Genomic DNA, 20,484 nt, shown 5'->3' on the forward strand with positions numbered 1-20,484 from the left:
CCCTGGCAGGACTAAGGACTATCTAGCCCATCTCTGACAGGTGTTTGTCTAACCTGCTCTTAAACATCTCCAATGATGGAGATTCCACAACCTCCCTGGGCAATTTATTCCAGTGCTTCACCACCCTGACAGTTAGGAAGTTTTTCCTAATGTCCAACCTAAACCTCCCTTGCTGCAATTTAAGCCCATTGCTTCTGACCCTGTCCTCAGCAGTCAAGGAGAGCAATTTTTCTCTCTCCTCCTGTAACAACCTTTTATGTGCTTGAAAACTGTTATCATGTCCCCCCTCAGTCCCCTCTTCTCTAGACTAAACAAACCCAATGTTTTCAATCGTCCCTCAGAGGTCACGTTTTCTAGACCTTTACTCATTGTTGTTTCTCTTCTCTGGATTCTCTCCAATTTGTCCACATCTGTCCTGAAATGTGGCGCCCAGAACTGGACACAATCCTCCAGTTGAAGGCTAATCCACACAGAGTAGAGCGGAAGAATTACTTCTTGTGGCTTCCTTACAGCAGTCCTGCTAATACAGCCCAAAATGTGATCTCTCTCTCTCTCTCTCTCTCTCTTTTTGTGTGCAAGTGTTACACTGTTGACTCATATTTAGCTTGTGATCCACTATGACGCCCCCCCCCCCGCACTCCCCCCATCCTTTCCACAGTACTCCTTCCTAGGCAGTCATTTCCCATTGTGTATGTGGCAACTGATTGTTCCTTCCTAAGTGGAGCACTTTGCATTCATCCTTACTGAATGTCATCAACTCAAGCAGGCTGAATAGCAAGAACCACACCCAAGGAGGGCTCCAGACCCTGTGGGGCACTGACTGGAGTCTCTGTGGCTGCTCACGCAGCAGCCCCCTCTCCCTGTGGTATCCAGCCGCCTGGCAATCACAAGAGAGATTTAGCCTCCCCGTGGGCTGGGGCGGCACTGTCACCCCCAGGGTAGGGACGGCAGCCGAGGCAGTGAGAAACGAAGGGGAGTCTGTAGAGCTGGTTGCAGAACCTAGTTGAGCACCTAACCACTGGGCCACCCATCCTCCCACTCCCTGTCCTAGGGGAAGCCCCATCACTGAAGGGCTTGCAGGGCACAGCCCTGAGCTCGGGCCCTGGCAGGGACCCAAAGGAGCTATTTCTACCCCTTGGGATCCTATTCCAGCCCTGCTGTTCCTGTCTCCCACCCGGGGATGCGCTTGGGTACTGAGCCATGGAGACATGCAGGACTCCGGAGCTGCCAGCAAGGCTTTCCTGATGCCACTGGGCATTGACTGGCTGCATGCCCACATGAAGCCAGAGGCATAAAACCCGCCCGCCTGCTGCCATGGAGGGGAGGCAGGTCCAGGCAGGGAACCGCGGTCCTGTGGCAAAGCAGGGCCCCTGTCCTGCCATGCCTGAACCATCCTGTCCGTCAGCCACAGGCCCGGCTCTTCTCCCCATGGGTCTGGATGGGAGGACAGAGGGGCGAGAGAGCCTGCTGCTTCCAGGGTTTGGGCCCTGAGGCTTGCGTGAGCCCTGGAGGCTCAGAACCCAGAGCCCAGGTGTTTGGCCTTGAAGATCTCGAGATTTTTAAGCCAATCTCATGATTTCTGCACTCCTGGGGGGTGGCGATGCTGTCGTCGAGGGAGGGAGCTAGCCCCTTGCCTGAGATTCAGCAGGAGGGCATGTTCCCGCGCCTTTGAGCCCTGCCAGCTCCCCCTCGTCCTCCCTGCTCCAGGTGGGATGCACCCTCTCTTTGGAGGTCTCCCATCCAGGCATTGACCGGGCCTCGTCCTGCTCATAGTCAGGGCAGCGACTGTTGTGGGCTGGCTTTGGGCATGTCCATCACCGATTAGCTAGGCAGTGGTTCTCAACCTAGTTACCACTGTCGGCTACATATGTGGCCCAGAATGTGTTATGGGGGATGCACCCAATACTACAGATCTGGCCCTGAGGATGTCGCATGGGCCGCAGCTCTGTGCTGACTGGGCTGGAAGCGGGCCCACGGGCTGTCGGTTGAGAACCACTGAGCTAGTGGCTCATGCTACGAGCGCCCCTGCCCTTCCCCAGGTGGATCCTGGTGCTGGTGATCCCCAGATCCTCAGCACGGGGCTAAGTGTCTCCAGGGAGATTCCCCAGCTGAGGGAGTCAGGGAGGAGGTTGGCAGTGGGAGGGGAATATCTGCTCCTACTGCCTTGGTGTTTCTGCTCCAGCAATCAGCAATGAAAGGGTTAACCCTTTACAGTCAGCCATTTCTCTCCTTGGGGTAGTGCAGCCTACCTAGGGCGAGATGCCTCCAGGCTTCAGGGGTGGGGGGGTGCAGTGTTTGGAGTCCCCCCCCCCCGCGTGAGCTCTGTGCTTTCATGGCTGAGGCATGGGGCTGGAGCTGGCTGCTCACCCTGCTCTCAGACAGGGTCTGGGCCGGGCCATGTCTGCCCCTCACGTCTGTATTTTGGGGTGATTGGCTCCACGGCAAAAATCCCAAGTGGCAAAGCCTGTGAGGACCAGGAGGATCCTGGGTTGGGGGTGGGACTAGAACCTCCTGAGGTCCCTTCCAACCCTGATCTTCTAGGATTCTAGGACCCTCCCCAGAAGTGGTTTCCCCAGTGCTGCACCCAGGCTCCTACCTTCCCTAGGGGGACCGTGCCACACTCTGACCCCCCCCCGTGGGCCGTTTCCCCCGAGATACCCCCTGGATTCCCCTTGGCCCAGTTTGCTCCCCTCGCCCTCCAGCCCCAGCCCCTTTGTTGTGCTAACACTGGGAGGATTATGTAAAGTGCCTGCACTAACAGGGCTGCTAATGCTGGTGCTGATTGCACCGGGGAACCCTGGCACCAGTGGGGAGGTCGCAGAGAGGTTACGATTCACAGAAAGATGGAACCGTGGGGGTAGGGGGCTGCGGGTCGGGTTTGAGGGGCAGCAGCAGAGCGAGAGTTGTGGGGGGCCCAGGGCTGGGGTAGCAGGGGTCTGCGTGTCAGGATTGGGGGGCAGTGGCAGAGTTGGGAGGGAGCCCAGGGCTGGGGTAACAGGGAGCTGTGAGTTAGGACTGAGGGGCACTGGCAGAGCTGGGGGGTACCCCAAGGGCTGAGATAGCAGGGGAGCTGTGGTTGGGATTGAGGGGCAGCAGCAGATTTGGTGGGGGTGGAGCCCAGGGCTGGGATAGCAGGGGGCTGTGAGTCAGGACTGAGGGGCACTGGCAGAGTTGGGGGGAGTCCAGGGCTGGGGTAGCAGGGGGCTGTGGGTCAGGACTGAGGGGCACTGGCAGAGTTGGGGGGAGTCCAGGGCTGGGGTAGCAGGGGGCTGTGGGTTAGGATTATGGGGCACTGGCAGAGTTGGGGGATGCACCACCAGGGCTGCAGTAGCAGGGGGCAGTGGGTCAGGATTGAGGGGCACTGGCAGAGCTGGGGGATGCACCCCCAGGGCTGGGGTAGCAGGGGGCAGTGGGTCAGGATTGAGGGGCACTGGCAGAGCTGGGGGACACACCCCCAGGGCTGGGGTAGCAGGGGGAAGTGGTTAGGGATTGAGGGGCATCAGCAGAGGGACTCCCGTATCGAGGGCCATAGAAGCACCTCCCTGCTAGACAGACGGGGGTAGGGCCCAGAGCGCATTGAGCCCCCAGCCCCACAGCATAGGGCCCAGCTCTGCTAGCCTGTTCTCCTGCCCTGAGGGAGCCATTCGCTCCCTTGATGTTCCTATCCACACAGCTCCCAGAGCAGCCGCCACCCGCCATGTGGATCCGAGAGGGGAGCTTTTGCTGATTGGAAACCCTCCAGAGAGTCTGGCTGCTTGGCAGGGCTTCCCTGAGGCCAGTGGGGGCTGGCCTAGACCAGGGGGTCCCAGACGTTTTCCCTGAGGCCCCCCTCTGCAGCTGCAATAGATGCTGGGGCCCACCATTCACACTCCTTGGGGAACACTATTCATATTAATTCTGATAGACATAGAAACTCCATGTACCAGCAGGGGCCAGGACTCAGGGGTGCATCTTTCCATCTGAGGGCAGATGCCACCCCTCCTGCCCACTGGTTCCCAGCACCCCTTCCCTTGCAGAGGCAAAAGCCCTGATATCACTCCCCAAATTGAGCCAAAGCTCCATGTCCCCCCCACTTACCATAAGCAAGGTCCCCTGGCCTCTGCCCCAGAGGGGTGCTGGTGGGGGTGTGGCTGAGTGAGGTCCCTTGGTGTTGCCTGTCACCGGTGGCAGGTGGGGCACATTCTGCTCGGTCCTGGGGCTACCAGAGCCAGCTTGGCCCACAGGGCCTGGTTCTCCTGCAGCAGGCAGGAAAGTGCCCCCTCTGGCTGGAGAGAGTGGGGGTGGGGGGTAGAGAAAGGGGGCAGGGGGCAGAACCCGTTACCCCAATCAGAGCTAGGGTTCAGCCCCAGAGAACCCCAGTCTAGCCCCGGGGCAGAGGGGTGAGGGGGTGACACGAAGAGGCCAGTCTGGTCTGAGATGGAGGAAGCTGAACATAGATGGCTCATGGGGAGATGGAGAAGCTGGGGTGGGCTGTGGTGTACGAAGAGTTAAGGGAGTTTCGGAAGGGGTGGGGCAGCCATGTTGTGAGGAGGACCCTGAGTTTGGGGGGAATGGGGAAGGGCAGACCCCAGTCGGCAAAATGGCTGAGCGAGCCTGGTGGTGGGGACAGGCTGAGGGGCAGCTCTGTGCCCCACCCTGGCGAGGGATGGCTGGCTGGGGAGGGCACCGGGCACAGCCTGCAATGGGGCGGGGGCTCCAGCATGGATAGCGGAGATGGGATGGGGGAAGGGGACAGGTCAGTGCATGGCGGGTCCCCAATACTCCCCACTGTGAAATAGCAACCCCTGACCCTCTGCCTGCAAGCCAGCTGCTGAGGGTGGGAGGAGGAAACCTTCCAGCTGCGCCTCTTCTGAGCCTCTGACCCAGGCTCCCCCCACCCCAAAAAATCCCCCTGTTCCAGACCCTGCCCCCAAATGCAGGCTCTGCCAGGCTGGGCAAGTGGCTGGGACCATGTGCCTTGAGGCTGCGCTGAAAGGCCAGGGCCGGGAGGGGAGTGGAAAGATGCAATTTGGGGGGGGACTCCCCTAATGCCCCCCCCAATCTCCACCCCTGCCAGCAGACTCCCGGGGGCTGTGTCCGGCCCTCCATTGGGAACCCCTGGCCTAGACAAGGCAAAGGGGTTGATGGTCAGGCAGGGTCAGCCCAGACGTGGGGTCGCCTGCACCCTGTCCCTCCTGCGGACACAGGTGAACAGCGTGTATCTGGCCTGGTCCCTCGGCTCCCTCCGAGCAGCGAACCGGAGGCTGGCGCTCGCTCGGTGCAGGGCCAGCGGACCGCGCTTGGCTCAGTGCCTGGCTAGGGGTTACGGTCCTGGGTGGGGCCGGCTGATGTGACCAGGGAGTTTGCGGATGCTTTGGGAAGAAGAGGCACCATCAGAGCACCAGGAGGCGCGTAGGGACCGAACAGTTCACCAGATTGGAAATAAACAGATCTCTGGCTGTTGGCAGGGCGTGGCCTGCCCACTACACGGCTTGCTCACCCTCCCACCGCTGCTTCCTGACGCTCCCTTAAATCCTCCGGACAGGACCATCCAGCAGCAGAGACCTGGTCTGCCCTGAGGCCGGAGTCTCCTGGCTCAGCTCGGAGGAAAGGACAGCTCTGGCCCTGTTGCAGCTCCTTACAAAGTTCAGTCATTTGTTCCCGAACTCTCAGGCTCCCAGCACCTCCAGCTGATCAGCTACGGGCTGCAGCCTGGCTGCCCCAAGGGCTCCGAGGGCCTGGCTACCCTGCAAAGACCATCCTGGGGCACCCAGGCCCAGAGTGCTGTTGGGCTCAGGCTGTGGGGCTGAGAGCAGCCGCGTAGCTGATGGCGTGGGCTGGAGGCTCTGGGCTCCGGCGAAGGGGAGGGAACGTCTGGGGTTTCCGAACCCGGGCGCCAGTCCCGGCGGGAATGGCTGCCCTGCTGGTTTTAGCCCCTGCAGCCCGAGCCTTGCTAGCCCGAATCAGTCGTCCCAGGCTTCGAGGCCGCGGTGTGGGGTTTTTCTTTGCAGTGTAGATGCACCCTAAGAGAGCTGGGTTAGGCCTCAAGTTATGGCCTGGGTTAGCAGCTGGGCTGGTGCAGGGCTGGGTTAGAGCCTGTGTCAGGCTTGGGGTCAGGCCCTGGTTGGTGGCTGGAGTGGGGGGCGTTTGGCTTGGGCCTGCAGGGAGCATTGCTGCATGGGACTAGGGGATCTCAGCTCCCCGTGAGTACATCCCCTGGTCCCCCTGACCTCCCCCCGACATTCTGGTTGAAGCCCCTGGTGCCATCCCAGCAGCTCCCCTGCGCCAGTCCGGCCCAACCTGGCTCCCGAGGCCTGGGCCGCAGGGGGAGGGGGCTGAATGGCAGCCCCTGGGGCAGGTCCACGCAAACTCCTCTCACCTTTTGTTGAGGAGCATTTGCCACTGATCCTCTTTGTGCCAGTTCACGGGCCCTTGGCACCATCTGTTCATTGCTCCCTGCTCCTGGCATGACCCCGGCTCCCTGTCCCTGCCTGCAGCCCCCTCCCCCCACAATTGCAGAGCCTGGCCTCACCTTCCAGACAGGTCTCCACAAGTGAGGTGAGTTTAGGGGTCTCAGCACAAAAACACCCTCCTACTGGGCATAGTCGTCAGCTTCTGCTCAGGAGCGGGCCAGGGCCAGAACAGCAGGGGCTGCAGGATGGGATGGGGGGAGTAGTGGGAAAGCAGCGGGCTGGAGGCTGGGAGTGGAGGCGGGGCACCAGCAGAGCCATGTGGGACATTTGGCTTAGGGCAGTGCAAGAGGGGTGCCTATCAGACAATGTCCCCCCTGCAGGTGACGGGGGGGGAACAGGGCTCCCTGCACCGCCTGGAGCCAGGCTGGGATTTTGTACCGTGCAGCAAATGTTGGCTTGTTTTCTTAGCGCTGGGATTGGGAGAGCAATGAGGGGTGAGAGGGAAGATGGGGCGGAGGGCGCGGGAAGGGTCAGGTGGGGTCCCGAGGCAGGCGGGGAGAGGGGGAAGGGCAGGAGGGAGAAGGGCGTCCCCCAGAGCTGGAATTAAGTTTGCAGATTTCTTCGGCCTGATGCCAGCGGCGGTGAGCTGACGCCATGCACAGGTAGGTCCACCGTGACCACCAGGGGGCAGTGCTGCAGGCCCACACATGCCCCCCAGTCACGTGCATCAAGTGGCGTGAGGATCGCTGGACCTTTGGCCCACGTGTACAAGGGCCCAGTCTCCTGGGTTCCTGCCCTTCCCCCCCAGCTCCTGCCCGGCTGGGCCCACTCATGCCAGACCTCTGACCTGGTGGGGTTCACAGGCAGGGGCCTAGGTTGGGATAGGCCCTGGCTGGCTCCTCCCCTGGGGCGGGGCCTCCTGGAAGAGGAGAGGGTCTCGAGGTGCAGGTCCCAATTGTGCATCTAGTCGGACAGAGGCAAGCCCAGCAAGGGGCGGGGGCAGATGGCGCAGATCTCCTGGAGGCGGTGTGGGGTGCCTGGTGTCCTGGGCAGTTGGGGATGGGGTGGGTCTGTTCTGGGGCAGTGGGTTTGGTTTGCCAGGGGAGGGGGCAAATGTGAAATATGCCTGACTATGTGGGAGTGGCTTCTTTTGGGTGGGGGTAGAGGGCACTCCTCTGTGCCTGGTGAGCAGCTGAGGCTCTCCACTGTCGTTGGATCTCACCAGCCCCCCATCTCTGCTCCCCCTCCCTAGCTCAGCAATAACTGGGATGGGGGGAGAGTGAATGAGCACATGGGAGGGGAGCTCACTAACAAGGTCCGGGGAAGCCTTGGATGTGCAAAAAGCCTTGCTGGGCAGGGGAGGGGGGCGCTGAATGGTGTGTTGGGGTTTAATCCCGATGGACGCTCCCGGTGGGTGGCAGAGCTTCAGGTTAGCTCAGACCTGGGCAGTGGGACATGTGCGCCCACCTATCCCACAGCTATGGGACCTGCTGCCAAACTCATGCCCAGTGCACAGTTTTCAGAGTAGCAGCCGTGTTAGTCTGTATTCGCAAAAAGAAAAGGAGTACTTGTGGCACCTTAGAGACTAACAAATTTATTAGAGCATTAAGCCCTGGTATCTAAAAAGTCAGTTTCTAGCCCTCCTGGTTTGTAGTTAACAAAAAAACCCTCCAACTGTGAACTGTAACCAGTGCAGTGATGGCTGCAGGCAGCCTGGAATGCTACTCTCCCTGTTAACTCTGAAACATAGTGATGACAGTTTTAAGGGAACTATATCCTTTTATTACAGGTTGCTGTTTGTTATGCCGAGTGATGCTCTCTGCACTTACACAGGTACCTGCCAGGCTCGGGTTCGCACAGCCTTGTGTTTTAATTCAGAGTGTTTCCCATTGTTCTGACAATTCAGTGGATCCCCCGGGAGTGGGCTCCGACCTAGACCCATAAGGATGGGCTCTTGGGATTGTGCTGGGGTGCGTGAGCTTCCTCGCGAGCATGAGGAACATTCTCAGACTTGTTCAAAGGGAATTTCAGTTATGGTGATGCAACCAAACTGCCTCCCCCAGCCCTGCCGCTCATCCTGGGCCAGCTGGCGATCCCTACAGCTCATTGCTCGAGTGGTCCCATTGCTCTCACCCAGCTCGTAGCTCAGTCTAAGCCTGTGACTTCAGGCCTTATCTGTGACACCCCCTTTGTCTCTGACACCCACAACCCCTCCCAATCTCTGAAACCCCAAACCCCCACACCCCTGTGCAGGGGGCTATGCACAGACCTGTAACCAATTAACCAGGCACAAATACATTGTAGGACTTTATTACTGACATGCAGCCAGGGTGCCGTGTGCGGGACTAGGCCCAGAAGAAGATACAGTCGTGGAGGAGCTCAGCGTCAGAAGCACGACCAGACAGGTCAGACACAGATGGATCCTGGAGACCTCGTGGAGGAGAAGGGTTTGGGCTTCTTTCAGAGACATGCAGGAGACCAGGGGTTAATGAGGTGGGCGGGGCTGGTGGGGCAGCTCCAAGCTCCACTGACTCCAGCTGCAGTTCTAGTTCAAGCCCCATGTTTTTGGTAGGCCTGGGAGAGCCCTTGGGCAGACGCTCTGGCCACGCTTTCTCTAGCAGAAACCCTGAACTTCCTCCGCCTGCTTTCATCCTTCGCTCCCGTTCACTGTCTGTGGCCGGTTCAGCGAGTGCCGCGGCTGGCGGGAGCGGGCGGGGAAGCTGTGAGCTTGGGACAGTCCATGCCGGAGGTGAATTTCGAACTCGTACCCAGGGGTTTGCTCCTGGAACCTGACGCTCCTTTCATGGAGGGAACAGCAACATGCCATGTGACCCAGACATCCAGTCAGCACCCCCCCACAGCTCAAATCTCCAATCAAATCCTTGCAACAAATGGCTAAGGCATGTAGGGCTGGGTCTCACGGGCTCTGCCAATGGTCCATCTAATCCAGCATCCCATCTGCTGGGGCCACCACCAACTCATCAGGGGATGGGGCAAGACCTTCCCAGTGGGTGGTTATGGAATACCCTCTCCACGGGGGCAGCCCCTGCTTGACCCCGGGTGGTTCCCGGCCTATGGAACCCTGGGGGATGTTCTCACCCACACCCCGGTTCAGCCCTCGGCAGAAGCCTGCTAAACTCTTGGCCTCGGCGACCCCCAGAGCAGTGGGTTCCACAGGCCAACCGTGTGGGGGGTAAAGCAGAATTTCCTTTGATTGGTGATGCATTTTTTGCCTTTTAAATGAATTGACCATCCTCTCAGGTCCTGTAGGAGATGAGGAGGGAAGAGCAGAGCCTGATCTACCTCCTCTCTTCCCTTCATTAATGGTAGGTAGCTGGGCCAGCTCCAGCTTTTTTGCCGCCCCAAGTGGCGAAGGAAAAAAAACCCAAACAAAAAAAACCCAAGCCTGGTTGAAATGCTGCCAAAGTGCCACCGAAGAGGAAGAGAGGGACTGCAGGGCCCGCAGCCGAGTTGCTGCCGAAGACCCGGACGTGCCGCCCCGATGATGGACAGCGTGCCGCCCCTTTCTATTGGCCACCCCAGGCACCTGCTTGCTTCTCATCTGCCCTCCTGTGTAGCCCCAGCCAGCCAATTCCCTGGAATTAATTCCTCACTGAACCAGAGCAGGTCTTTAGAAAACCAGCCAGTCTCAATTTAAACATTGCCAGTGACGGCAAATCCCCCACACGCCTTGGTAGGTTGTTCCAATGGTTATTATCCTGGCCCACACGTCCAGTCTGAATGGAGAGAAGGGCGTCATCTGATTTGCCCTCCATCCCCGAACACCGTGGGTTTGCACTCTGCTACACATTCAGCAGAGCTTTGCAGCGACCTGGCCACTGCGGGATTGCCCCTCCCGTGGTTTCTATGAGAGGGTGGATGGCCCAGTGGTTAGAGCGCCAGCCTAGGCTTTGGGAAACCTGGGTTCAAGTCTCTGTTCTACCACAGGACCCCCCCCATGTGATTTAGTCTCTTTGTGCCTCAGTTTCCCACCCATAAAATGGGGCTAACAGCTCTGCCCTGCCTCCCAGGGGAGTTGTGAGGCTAAACATGTTACGGATCGGGAAGTGCTCATACACCATGATGAGGACCATAGAAGTATCTGAGACAGATAAACGAGGGGCTCAGATTATTCCTGCTGACGTGTGTCTCTTTGCAGTTGGCCTCGGGCTGGCTGTTTTGTAAACGGAAAGAGAGAAGCTGTGCCACAGCTAGGAATCATTTGGCCAGTGCTGCTTTTCCAGGGGGGATTTGAACAAAGAGGAGGAAAGAAGGCAAATTGCTGCAGAAAAACATTAAAGAGTAAAAAGCATGAGCCAGATTTGCTTGAAAACACACGTGCTGCATTCCCTGGGGCACCTGGGACCCGAATGTGGCCTCCTACTTAGATAAAAGGGTTTTGAGAAATGCTGGACACTGACTCAAGAGGAGACTCCACCCTAAGGTATGTAATGTTGTTGGCTATGAGGGATGACGTCCTCTAGTGACTGGACTCACAGCAGGGATAAGAGACTTGCTACTGCTGCTGGCGGAGGGAGATCTCCATTAGCTTCAGTAACAGGGATGCAGTTAAAGCATGAAAGGAGGGTGATATAATTAATGCCAATCCACACGGGTTTATGGAAAATAGAGCCTGTCAGACTCACTCGGTTTCTTTTAGATGAGATGACAAGTTTGGTTGATAATAGTAATAGTGCTGATGTAACAGATTTCTGTGAGGTGTTTGACTTGGTACCTCATGATATTTTGTATTTTTCTAGTTTTTAATCAAAATCAGTATGGCATGTCTTAAGGAGATTAAAAGCCGACTGACTGGTCTCAAAATGGAATTCTAGAGGGGAATCACTACTGAGCGGGTGTGTCTCCAGTGGGGTCCCCCAGGGATCGGTTCTTGGCCCTCCACTATTGAACGTTTTTATCAATGACCTGGCAGAGAACATGTAAGCATCACCAATACATTTTGCAGGTGACACAGAATTGGGGGAGTGGAAACTAACAAAGAGGACCGGTCACTGATACAAAGTGATATGGATCGCTTGGTAAGCTGGGCACAAGCAAACAATGTGTGTTTCAGTGCAGCCAACTGTGAAGTAAAAAATCTCGGAGTAAAGACTGCCAGCCATAGGTACAGGGTGGGGGACTCTCTCCTGGGAAGCAGCGACGCTGAGTAAGATTTGGGGGTGGGGGTGGAGGACCAGCTGAACGTGAGCTCCCAGTGTGATGCTGTGGCCAAACAGCTGGGAGGTACAAATTGTAAACTTGGGTAAGAGCAGAGAGGTTATTTTCCCTCTGTATGTGGCCCTGGTGCCACCACTGTGGAGTCCTGGGTCCAGTTCTGGTGCCCACAACACAAGAAGGATGTTGATAAATTGGAGAGGGGGCAGAGACAAGGCAAGAGAATGACGGAAGGATTAGAAAACCTGCCTATAGGGAATGGACTCCAGGAGCTCCATCTATTTACCTTAACAAAGAGCAGGTGGAGGGGTGACTTGATCAGTCTGGGAGTACCTGCGTGGGGAACAAAGAGCTAATAACGGGCTCTTCGATCTAGCAGAGGAAGGTCTAACACGATCCAGTGGCTGGAGGCTGAAGCTGGACAGATTCAGACTGGAAGTGAAATGAGGTGTAACATTTTTAATGGTGAGTGTAATTAACCACTGGAACAATTTCCCAAGGGTTGCAGTGGATTCTCCATCACTGGCAATTTTTAAATCAAGATTGTTTTTTTTCCTATCAGCTCTGCTCTGGGAATGACTTGGGGCAGGTCTCTGGCCTGTGTTACACAGGCGGTCATACGGGATGATCACACTGGTCCCTTCTTGCCTTGGTGGTAATTGTGCCTTGCGAGCAGCCTGCGTCCTGGTGAAGCTGATGTCAGCCTGGTGGGCTGCATGGGGGAGGGTACCCCAGCATTGTAGAAAGTCACAGAAGCTGACCCGCTCTGAAAGCTGCGTCTATCTGCAGATTCTGGGGCAAACAGAAACTCCGCAGAGGCAGGCCCAGCCTTCGTGCTGTTGTAACCCACACACCTTTGGTTTCGGTGCCCCTAGATGGGACAGAACACCACATCCAGAAGGTGTGTGGGTTATACTGCCACATGGTCGGATGGTTAGTCCCGCTAGGAATCCAGATCTGCGTTCAGATTTCCATGTCCCCCAGCTCTGCACAGTTGGGGCTGGCTGAAGCTGGGTGCCTGGATTAGGCCCTCCCCAGGAGCCACTGGACTATAGCAGCCGCTGTCCCCCGGAGCATGTGGGGCGAGGGTACACATGTGCAGATGGGATGTGGGAGGGAGCAGAGGGTCCTGCCAGGAAGACAGCTCAGGAGAAGGGGGAGCAGAGAGACTCCTGCAGGAACTCCCCCCATCCCATCCGGAGAGGCCCAATGGCAGCCATCCAGGTAGGTAAGTAAAGGCAGCAGAGATGGTTCCCTGCTGGGTGAGGACCAGAGTCAATGGCATCTATGTCTTCCTCCTGCAGAGCAGAACAGCCCATCAGGATGCCCTGCTTGCTGCCAGCTGGCTCTGTGGGAGGAGGGGTAGGACCCCAGGGACACTCGGCTCTGCATGGAGCATTGCATGCTGGGATTTGTAGTCTCCAGGGACCACACCGTTGCAGATCCAGACGCAGCTCTGCCTGTTGGCCCCGGTTTTGAGGAGCACCATTGGGCCTGCAAGGGCCTGTCTATCCATGCAGCTGGCGCAGGCACCCGAAGAGACAGGGCTGTTGAGAGGCCACGGGGCTGCCCGGCCCTCCCCTACTGGGGCCCATCACAGGGAGTCGTAGCGGGTCAGCGCCACGCTGCCGGGCATGGGGCCTTGGCTGTACAGCGCTGGGTGCACAATGTCCCCTGGATGGCTCACCCACACGTCATACACACTCTTGTTGGGGGGCATGCCCTGCACCGTGTGGTCCAGGTCCACAGAGAGGCCAGGAAGTTGTGGGCCCTCCTGCCTGGGGGCCACTGAGGGGCCTGGCCTCAGGTCCCAGTACACCGGGCTGACGTAGCTGGGGGGTCTGTAGCTGTAGTAGGGCAGGCCCGGCACGGTGGGGAAGGCAAAGAACGGGGAGCCGCTTGGGGGAGCCACAACATTGGGGGCCACGCACTTAGTGTAGGAGGTGGGGAGCTGCTCCCAGCATGGCCGGGGGACCAGTGTGGGCGATGGAGCCGGGGTGCAGCCTCCGGAGCCATCGGAATCCGAGCTGGAACCGCTGCTCTCGCGGGCAGCCAGTAGCCGGGGGCGCTTGGCCGGGGCGCGGGAGCCTCGTGCCTGCTTCGACCGCCGGCTGCCGGGGTCCCTCTCTTCTGATGACAAGGAGCTGAGGGTGGAGATGCTGCTGGAGGAGGAGGAGAAAGACTGCGGTGCAGCCAGAGTGCCCAGGGGTCGCCAGGGCAGCGACGGGGGCCCAGAGGAGACGCGGAAGATGGGGACTGGGCCCCACAGGTCCATGCTGATGGGAAGGGAGTCTCCCGCTGCCAGGCTGGGAGGGGGCTGTACAGTCTGGGGGTGGCCCCCGGCCTCCCGGGGCTTCCCGGACAGACCCACCTCCTGGAAGTCACTGAGGAGGGAGTCGATGGTGAAGGAGCTGCTCGGCCTCGCCGCCTCGCCGAGCTGGTAGCTGCTTTCCTCGTTGTCGGAGCTGGCATTGGTGGAGGAGGCTCTGGCGCCCTGCGGTTGGTGCTGTGCCCCCTGGCAGCCGTAGGGCCAGCCGTGCAGGATGAAGGGGGCCAGGTCGCTGGTGAAGGAGGCTGCCTCCTGCCGGGAGATGGCCGTGTTCTGCAGCTTCAGGGCGTCCGGGGGGATCTGGCTCACGTCCACCGTCCAGAAATTCCCTTTGGCCTTGGGCTTCGCGGGATCCTTCAGCAGCTGCCGGGGAGAGAGCGAGATGGGCTCAGTGCAGGGATCAGCCTATGGGGGAGCCATGGAGCAATCCTGAGCCTGGGGAGACCCCGAACCCAACCCCAGGAGCTTGAGAAGTCGGGACAGAGCTTCCCTGTGTGTCAGGCCTGACCGATTCACCCCTCAGAGCCTAGCGCCCCCCCTCACCTCTCCACCGCCTCATCCTTAGCCCTGGGCTCTCCCCCGGCCCTTTCCCAGCTCCATCAACCCTGTCCTGGGGCCTGATAGTCCATCACCTACCCCCAAAGCTGGATCCTTACTCCCTCAGGCTCCCCATCCCATCCCCCTACCCTCGGACCCAGTCCCCCCCAACATATTTTATCTCCAAAGGCCCCTGGAGGCCGTTCTCTTCCCCAGCCCCCGCTCCCTCACTACACCCCAGCGCTCACCTTGGAGAAGCAGCGGTTGGAGGACAGGTTGTGGCGGATGGAGTCCTTCCAGCCCTGGTAGCCCTCAGTGAAGAAGGGGAAGAGGGCGCCGATCTCCTGGATGATCTGAAACCGAGAGACGGGGCGTGAGAGCCCCTGGCCATGGGCGGAGCAGACCCCAGCGCCGGGCCCTGTGAGACTGCTCCGTTCAACGTGCCTCAGGCTGTCCCCACCTGGACTGCAGGGCTGCTGGCTTTGGTGCCAGCTCACTGGGACCCACGTGGGACACAGCACTTGTGCCACGCAGCGAATATGGAGCCAGGTGAGCACCTCAGATTGTGGTGGCACAAATTGGGGAGGCTCCTGTCTCCTCCCTCCTGGGGCCTTGTGTGCAACTCACTGACTGCTGGGGGCTGCGGCCGGCCCTCCGCTGGCTCAGTCCTCAATTCCAAGACCAGAAGGGACCAGTGTGACCATCCAGGCTGATGCCCTGTGCAGCACGGGCCAGAGCCCTGCCCCCAAGTTGTTCCCGGAGCAGAGCGGTTAGAAACACAGCCCGTCTGGATTTAAAAATCGTCAGTGAGGGAGAATCCACCACGATCCTGGGTATATTGTGCCAGTGGTTAATGACCCTCACTGTCAAAATCGTGCACCTTATTTGCAGTGTGAATGTGTCTAGCTTCAACTTCCAGCCACTGGATGGTGTTAGACCTTCCTCTGCTAGACTGAAGAGCCTGTTATTAAATGTGTGCCCCCCCCCCATGTAGGTACTGGGATCAAGTCCCCCCTTAATCTTCTCTTTGTTAAGCTAAATAGATTGAGCTCCCTGAATGTATCCCTGTAAGGCAGGTTTTCTAATCCTGGAATCATTCTCATATCTCCTCTCTGACCCCTCTCCAATTTATCACCATCCTTCTTGAACTGTGGCCCCAGGACTGGACTCAGCAGCGCTTGCACCAGGGCCACATACAGAGTGAAATAACCTCTCTGCTCCTCCTTGAGATTCCCGTGTATACGTCCCAAGATCACATTTGCCCTTTTGGCCACAGCGTCGCACTGGGAGCTCATGTTCAGCTGATTATCCACCATCACCCCCTCATCTTTTTCAGCATCCCTGCTTCCCAGAGTCCACCATCCTGTAAGCCTGGCTGACGTTCTCTGTCCCTAGATGTACACGTTAACATTTAGCTGTATAAAAATGCGTATTGTTTGCTTGTGCCCAGCTTACCAAGCAATTTAGACCTGGTCTCTTCGTTACTTACCACTACCCCAATATTTGTGTCATCTGAAAACTTTGTCAATGATGATTTTATGTTTTCTTCCAGGTCACTGATAAAAATGTTAAATAGCCCAGGGCCAAGAACCAATCCCTGCGCGACCCCACTAGAAACACATCTTCTCTATGATGATTCCCTATTTACAGTTACATTCTCAGATCTATCCGTTTGCCAGCTTTTAATCCATGTAATGTGTGCCGTGTTCATGTTATATCTTCCCAGTGTTTTAAACAAAATGTCCTCTGGTACCAAGTCAAATGCCCAGACGTCTAAGTAATAGTGTATCAACACTATTACCTTTTCCTACCAAACTTGTACTCTCATTAGAAAAAGATATCAAATTAGTTTGACAGGATCTCTTTCCCTAAATCTATGTTGATTGGCATTAATTATATCACCCTCCTTTAATTCTTTGTTAATCAAGTCCTGTATTAGCTGCTTTATTATTTTGCCTGAGATTGATGTCAGATGAAAGGCATATAACTACCCGGGTCATGCTGTTTACCCATTCTAAATAGTGGCACAACATTAGGTTTCTTCCAGTCTTCTGGAACCTCCCCATTGTACCAAGACTTATTGAAAATCAACATTAATGGTCAAGCCAGCTCTTTTAAAACTCTTGGATGTAAGTTATCCAGACCAGCTGATTTTAAAATATCTAATGTTAGTAGCTGCTGTTTATCATCCTCCTGAGAGACTAGTGGAATGGATGAAGTGTTATCATCATCATATGATGAGACACCATCATCTAGGTTTTTTTCCCCAAATACAGAACAAATATTTATTGCACTGTAGCCTGTCAGGAAGCAAGGCTGGGGCACAGGGCATGGTGCAGAGTGGAGGGTTTAATCCCCTCAAGGACAGCCATCGTGTTGGTCCTGTCTGGCTCCTGCTGGATCGTGACTGTGGCCATTGGGTGGCGACCAAATATGGAGGGGCGCATCCCCATTCCTAGCAGGCCAGGGGACACGCTGTGCAGCTCCCCGCCACCCACAACCAGCACTAACTAGCCCTCCGCAGGGGCCAAGGAACGAACAGGCCATGGAGAAGGAGCTCCCCTTTCCCACAAGGTGGAAAAGGCTGCTGCTGGGGCACCCCCAGGTCTGCTCTGCCCCTGGGTGCCCACCTGTCCCCACGGCCTCCCCCCCATGCCCGCTCTTCCTCTGGGTGAGCTCAGCTCGCCCACCTGCTCCCAGTGAACCCATGGCACCAGGAGTGTAGGTTACATGGGAGCAGGGCTGGGCTCTGGTACCCGTAATCCCCATCTCCCCCGGCCCTGGCAGAGGGCCTGAGCTGCACCAGCACAGAGAACCAGCAGCATTCGTGAAGCTGGGCAGGGGGCTGGGATTATTCAGCACGGCAGGCTGTTGGGGACTCCCTGATGCCTCCTGCTGGCTTCCAGTGCCTGAACAGCACCCCAGGGCCAGGGCTGGGCCACTCACTGGCAGCAGCCCCCCAAAACAGACCACAGAGCCCACGCCATGTTCCAGGGAGAGTCTCCCCTGGCTCTGCCCTGCCATTCCAGCGGAGCTGGGGACCACCCCCCCATATGCTGTCCTGGTAACCACTCCCCCGCAGCACTTGCGCCCCCGGATTTCAAAGCCCCCAGCCCCCACTTTTAACCCTTGCAGCACCCACAGTGCCATGGGGCAAGGCAGCTGGGGCACCAAGCGGTGAAGGGGTCCCGGCAGAGCTGAGCATGTGAGTCCAATCTGGTCCCTGACCCCCCACCCCATGCAGAGGTGATCTGGGTGGAGCTGATTGGCTGACTCATCCAGGCTCCGCCCCCTCCCCGGTTGCCCGGGGCTATATGTGCCAGCTGTTAGCCTGGCTTAGTGGGGGGTTAGTACTACAAGCTGGGGGCAAATGCCTAAGCGGAGCACTTGGAACCAGGCACCTGGGTTCTGTTCCCACTGGCTGGGGGACCTCGGACGGGCCCCGTGCCTCAGTTTCCCCAGTGCTGTGATACTGACTGGCCTTGCGCTCCGTGCTTGTAAAGTGCTCTGAGCTTCTGGGCTTTAAGCAGCCGCCGGCTCCCTGTAGCTCGGCCCGGCGCTGGCCCAGGCAACGCTAAAGCCCCGTGTGACCCCTTAGACCCTGGCCTGGGGGTCGGGCGAGCTCTCCATCCCAACGTGCTAATCCCCCCCGTGTCTGTGCAAACTCCCAGGTCACCTGACCCCCGAGGAATCCCCCCCCTGCTGTTCCTAATCTCCTTCCCCGGCCGACCCCTGACCCGCGGCTTATCTACACCATATACAGTAGGCGCGGGGCTCAATGGGGCTGGGCTCAGCCGCCGGGTCCCGGCCGCTGGGAGCAGCGGGAGCCAAACCCTCCCTCGGCGGGGGTCTGTCGCCTGCCCCCATCCCCGATCCCCCGGCCGCTGCACGCGCCCAGCTCGTCCCCAGAGCAGGCCCTGGGAGGGGAGGGACAGTGCCCGTGTCTCCGGGCATCCCCCTCGCCCACCATTGATCCTGGGGCTCTCCCAGAGCCTTGCAAGCCCAGCAAGGGGGGGGCAGGCCCTGTACCAACTGGAGCCCAGTGTGCCCCCCCCCCGGCTCTGGGCTGCCCGGCTGTCCGAGGAGGGGCGGGGGACCAGAGCAGGGGACCTGGGGGATGCGCAAGGCCTGGGAGATACAGGAGGTCAGACTAGATGGTCCCTCTGCCCCCCCCGGTCGCCCAGCCTGTGGGACCGGACACAACAGGGGAAATCAAGGGCCCCAGACTCCTGGGCCCCTGCCCTGCTCTTACCTGGGACAGCTTCAGCTTCCTGCCGGGCGAGGCCTGGATCACCAGGGCGATCATGGCCAGGTAGGTGTAGGGCGGCTTGGGGTGGCGGTTGTATTTCTTCTTCTTCTTCTTCTTCCCCTTCCTGCCGGAGTCCCGGGGCTCCTCGCCCGGCCCCGGTCCATCCCCAGCGCCGGGACCTCCCCTCTCCGGGGCACAGCGCTGGGGCGCTTCCCCCGGGGGGCTCGGGCAGCCCCCCGCCTCTGCGCCGCTCTGCCCAGGGGCTGCCTCCCCTGTAGGATGGGACATGGCCCGGGCGCTGCTGCTCCGGGTGCCGGCCCAGCTGAAGGTGAAGGGCAGCCCCGGGCCAGGAGGGGCAGGGGGCGGGCTCAGGTGGGAGGCAGCGGCTCTCCTGCTCCGGCTCAAGCCTTTCTCATGCTGATCCGCATCTCTGCCCCAACTGGGGAGCCAGACTGCTGGCACCAGGGGGCAGGGCCGGCCGGCCAGCCGACAATTAGCAGGGCTCTGTTAAGCCGAGGGCTTGGGAGGACGTTAAAGGCTGGTGGAGGTGAGACCCCGGGCTCAACCCCAGCTGGGGAAGAACCGTGCGGCCTCGCAGCCCCTCTCCTGGGCCGGTCTGCTGGACCCCACTAGCCAGCAGGGGACTGGCCTGCGGGGGGCTTTGGCAGCCCAAGGTAGAGCTAAGTGTGAAACATCTGTCAGGCCTCCCTGGCCAGGACCAGAGCCTGAAGCCCATGGGCATCTGGCCTGGGGAAGGCCTGAGCAAGGGGCTCAGGGTCTGGCCCGTTCTCCCTTGCCCCGTGTCCAGGGCAGGGTCGCTCCCCACACTAGACCTGGAGGGCTTGGGCCAGTCTAGCCAGATGGCCTGAGAGCTGGGACCTTGCCCACTTCCCAGGGAAGCTGAGTCCCCCAGCCTGGGGCAGCTCCGGGACTCCAGTCCGCAGGGGGGGCTTTGCCCCAGCGCCCCTAGCAAAGGCCCCAAGCAAGGGGCCCAGTCAGCAGCGGATTTTGGTGCCTGTAACTCCCTGGATTGACAAGGAAATGTGAGGCCCCGGGCCATGCAGTGGCTGTGGATGCTCAGGTCAGGTTTCCAGCTGAGTTTGTCAGGCCTGGGCCCTGTGACTCTCTGGGACTTGCGTGGGTGACAGTGAGCGACTGTGGGCCAAGGGGGTGGGGTGCCCGCAAAAAGCCCCAGACCTGGCACAGGACCGGCCCAACAAGCGACTTCAGCCTTGCTGGGAGACCGCCGAGGAACCTCCAGCCTGCTGCAGGGAGTGGCACTGGGGACTCAGGAGGGGGTGCTCCCCACTCTTGGGCCTTGTTTTCCCGGTTTGGCTGTGACAGGGCAGGTTACCCCTGTCTGAAGTTTACAAAGTCTGGGCACTGTCCCGGAGTCCTGCCCTGGGGCCGGGCCATATAACCAGGAAAAGGAGAGGCTAGACTCAATGTGAGGAGCACATTGTGCCAGCTGCCAATGATGACCAGATGTCCCCATTTTATAGGGACTTTTCCGATATTCAGGGCTTTGTCTTATATAGGTGCCAGTTCCTGCCCCCCCTCCTGAATTTTCACACATGCCACCCGACTGCTGCTATGGGTTGCAGGTCTCTAGCCTGACCAGGCTCTCAGGTTACGTCTACACTGCAATTTGCAGCCCCATCCCCACAAGCCCCAGTCAGTGGTCCCGACCTCTGAGACTCAGTGCTGCGGGCTTTTCACTGCGGTGTGGACGTACCCACAGAGACCTGGCTGTGCTGACTGGAGGCTCGGTGGTTGCTCTGAGGTCAGCTAAGCAACTCCTT

At 58.9% G+C, this 20,484-nt stretch overlaps 1 protein-coding gene across 1 annotated transcript; it reads right to left on the minus strand.

Annotated features, from left to right (window-relative positions):
* Nucleotides 1-13,161: 13,161 nt before the first annotated feature.
* LOC119852240 (forkhead box protein H1-like) lies at nucleotides 13,162-18,970 on the minus strand. The gene is made up of 3 exons (XM_038393379.1): nucleotides 18,686-18,970; nucleotides 14,682-14,786; nucleotides 13,162-14,259 (listed from the first exon to the last, which is right to left on the minus strand). The coding sequence occupies exons 1-3, from the start codon at nucleotides 18,968-18,970 to the stop codon at nucleotides 13,162-13,164; spliced, it is 1,488 nt and encodes a 495-aa protein (XP_038249307.1).
* Between the last annotated feature and the right edge of the window lie 1,514 nt (nucleotides 18,971-20,484).

The sequence above is a fragment of the Dermochelys coriacea genome, chromosome 2 (assembly GCF_009764565.3).
Source record: "Dermochelys coriacea isolate rDerCor1 chromosome 2, rDerCor1.pri.v4, whole genome shotgun sequence".
Classification (NCBI taxonomy): Eukaryota; Metazoa; Chordata; order Testudines; family Dermochelyidae; genus Dermochelys; species Dermochelys coriacea.

Excerpts from the sequence above, each read along its gene's own strand:
- LOC119852240 (XM_038393379.1), bottom strand. The coding sequence starts at position 18,970 with ATGTCCCATCCTACAGGGGAGGCAGCCCCTGGGCAGAGCGGCGCAGAG. Across the intron at positions 14,787-18,685 it reads GGAAGCTGAAGCTGTCCCAG|ATCATCCAGGAGATCGGCGC; the intron begins GTAAGAGCAGGG and ends TCTCGGTTTCAG. Across the intron at positions 14,260-14,681 it reads CCAACCGCTGCTTCTCCAAG|CTGCTGAAGGATCCCGCGAA; the intron begins GTGAGCGCTGGG and ends TCTCCCCGGCAG.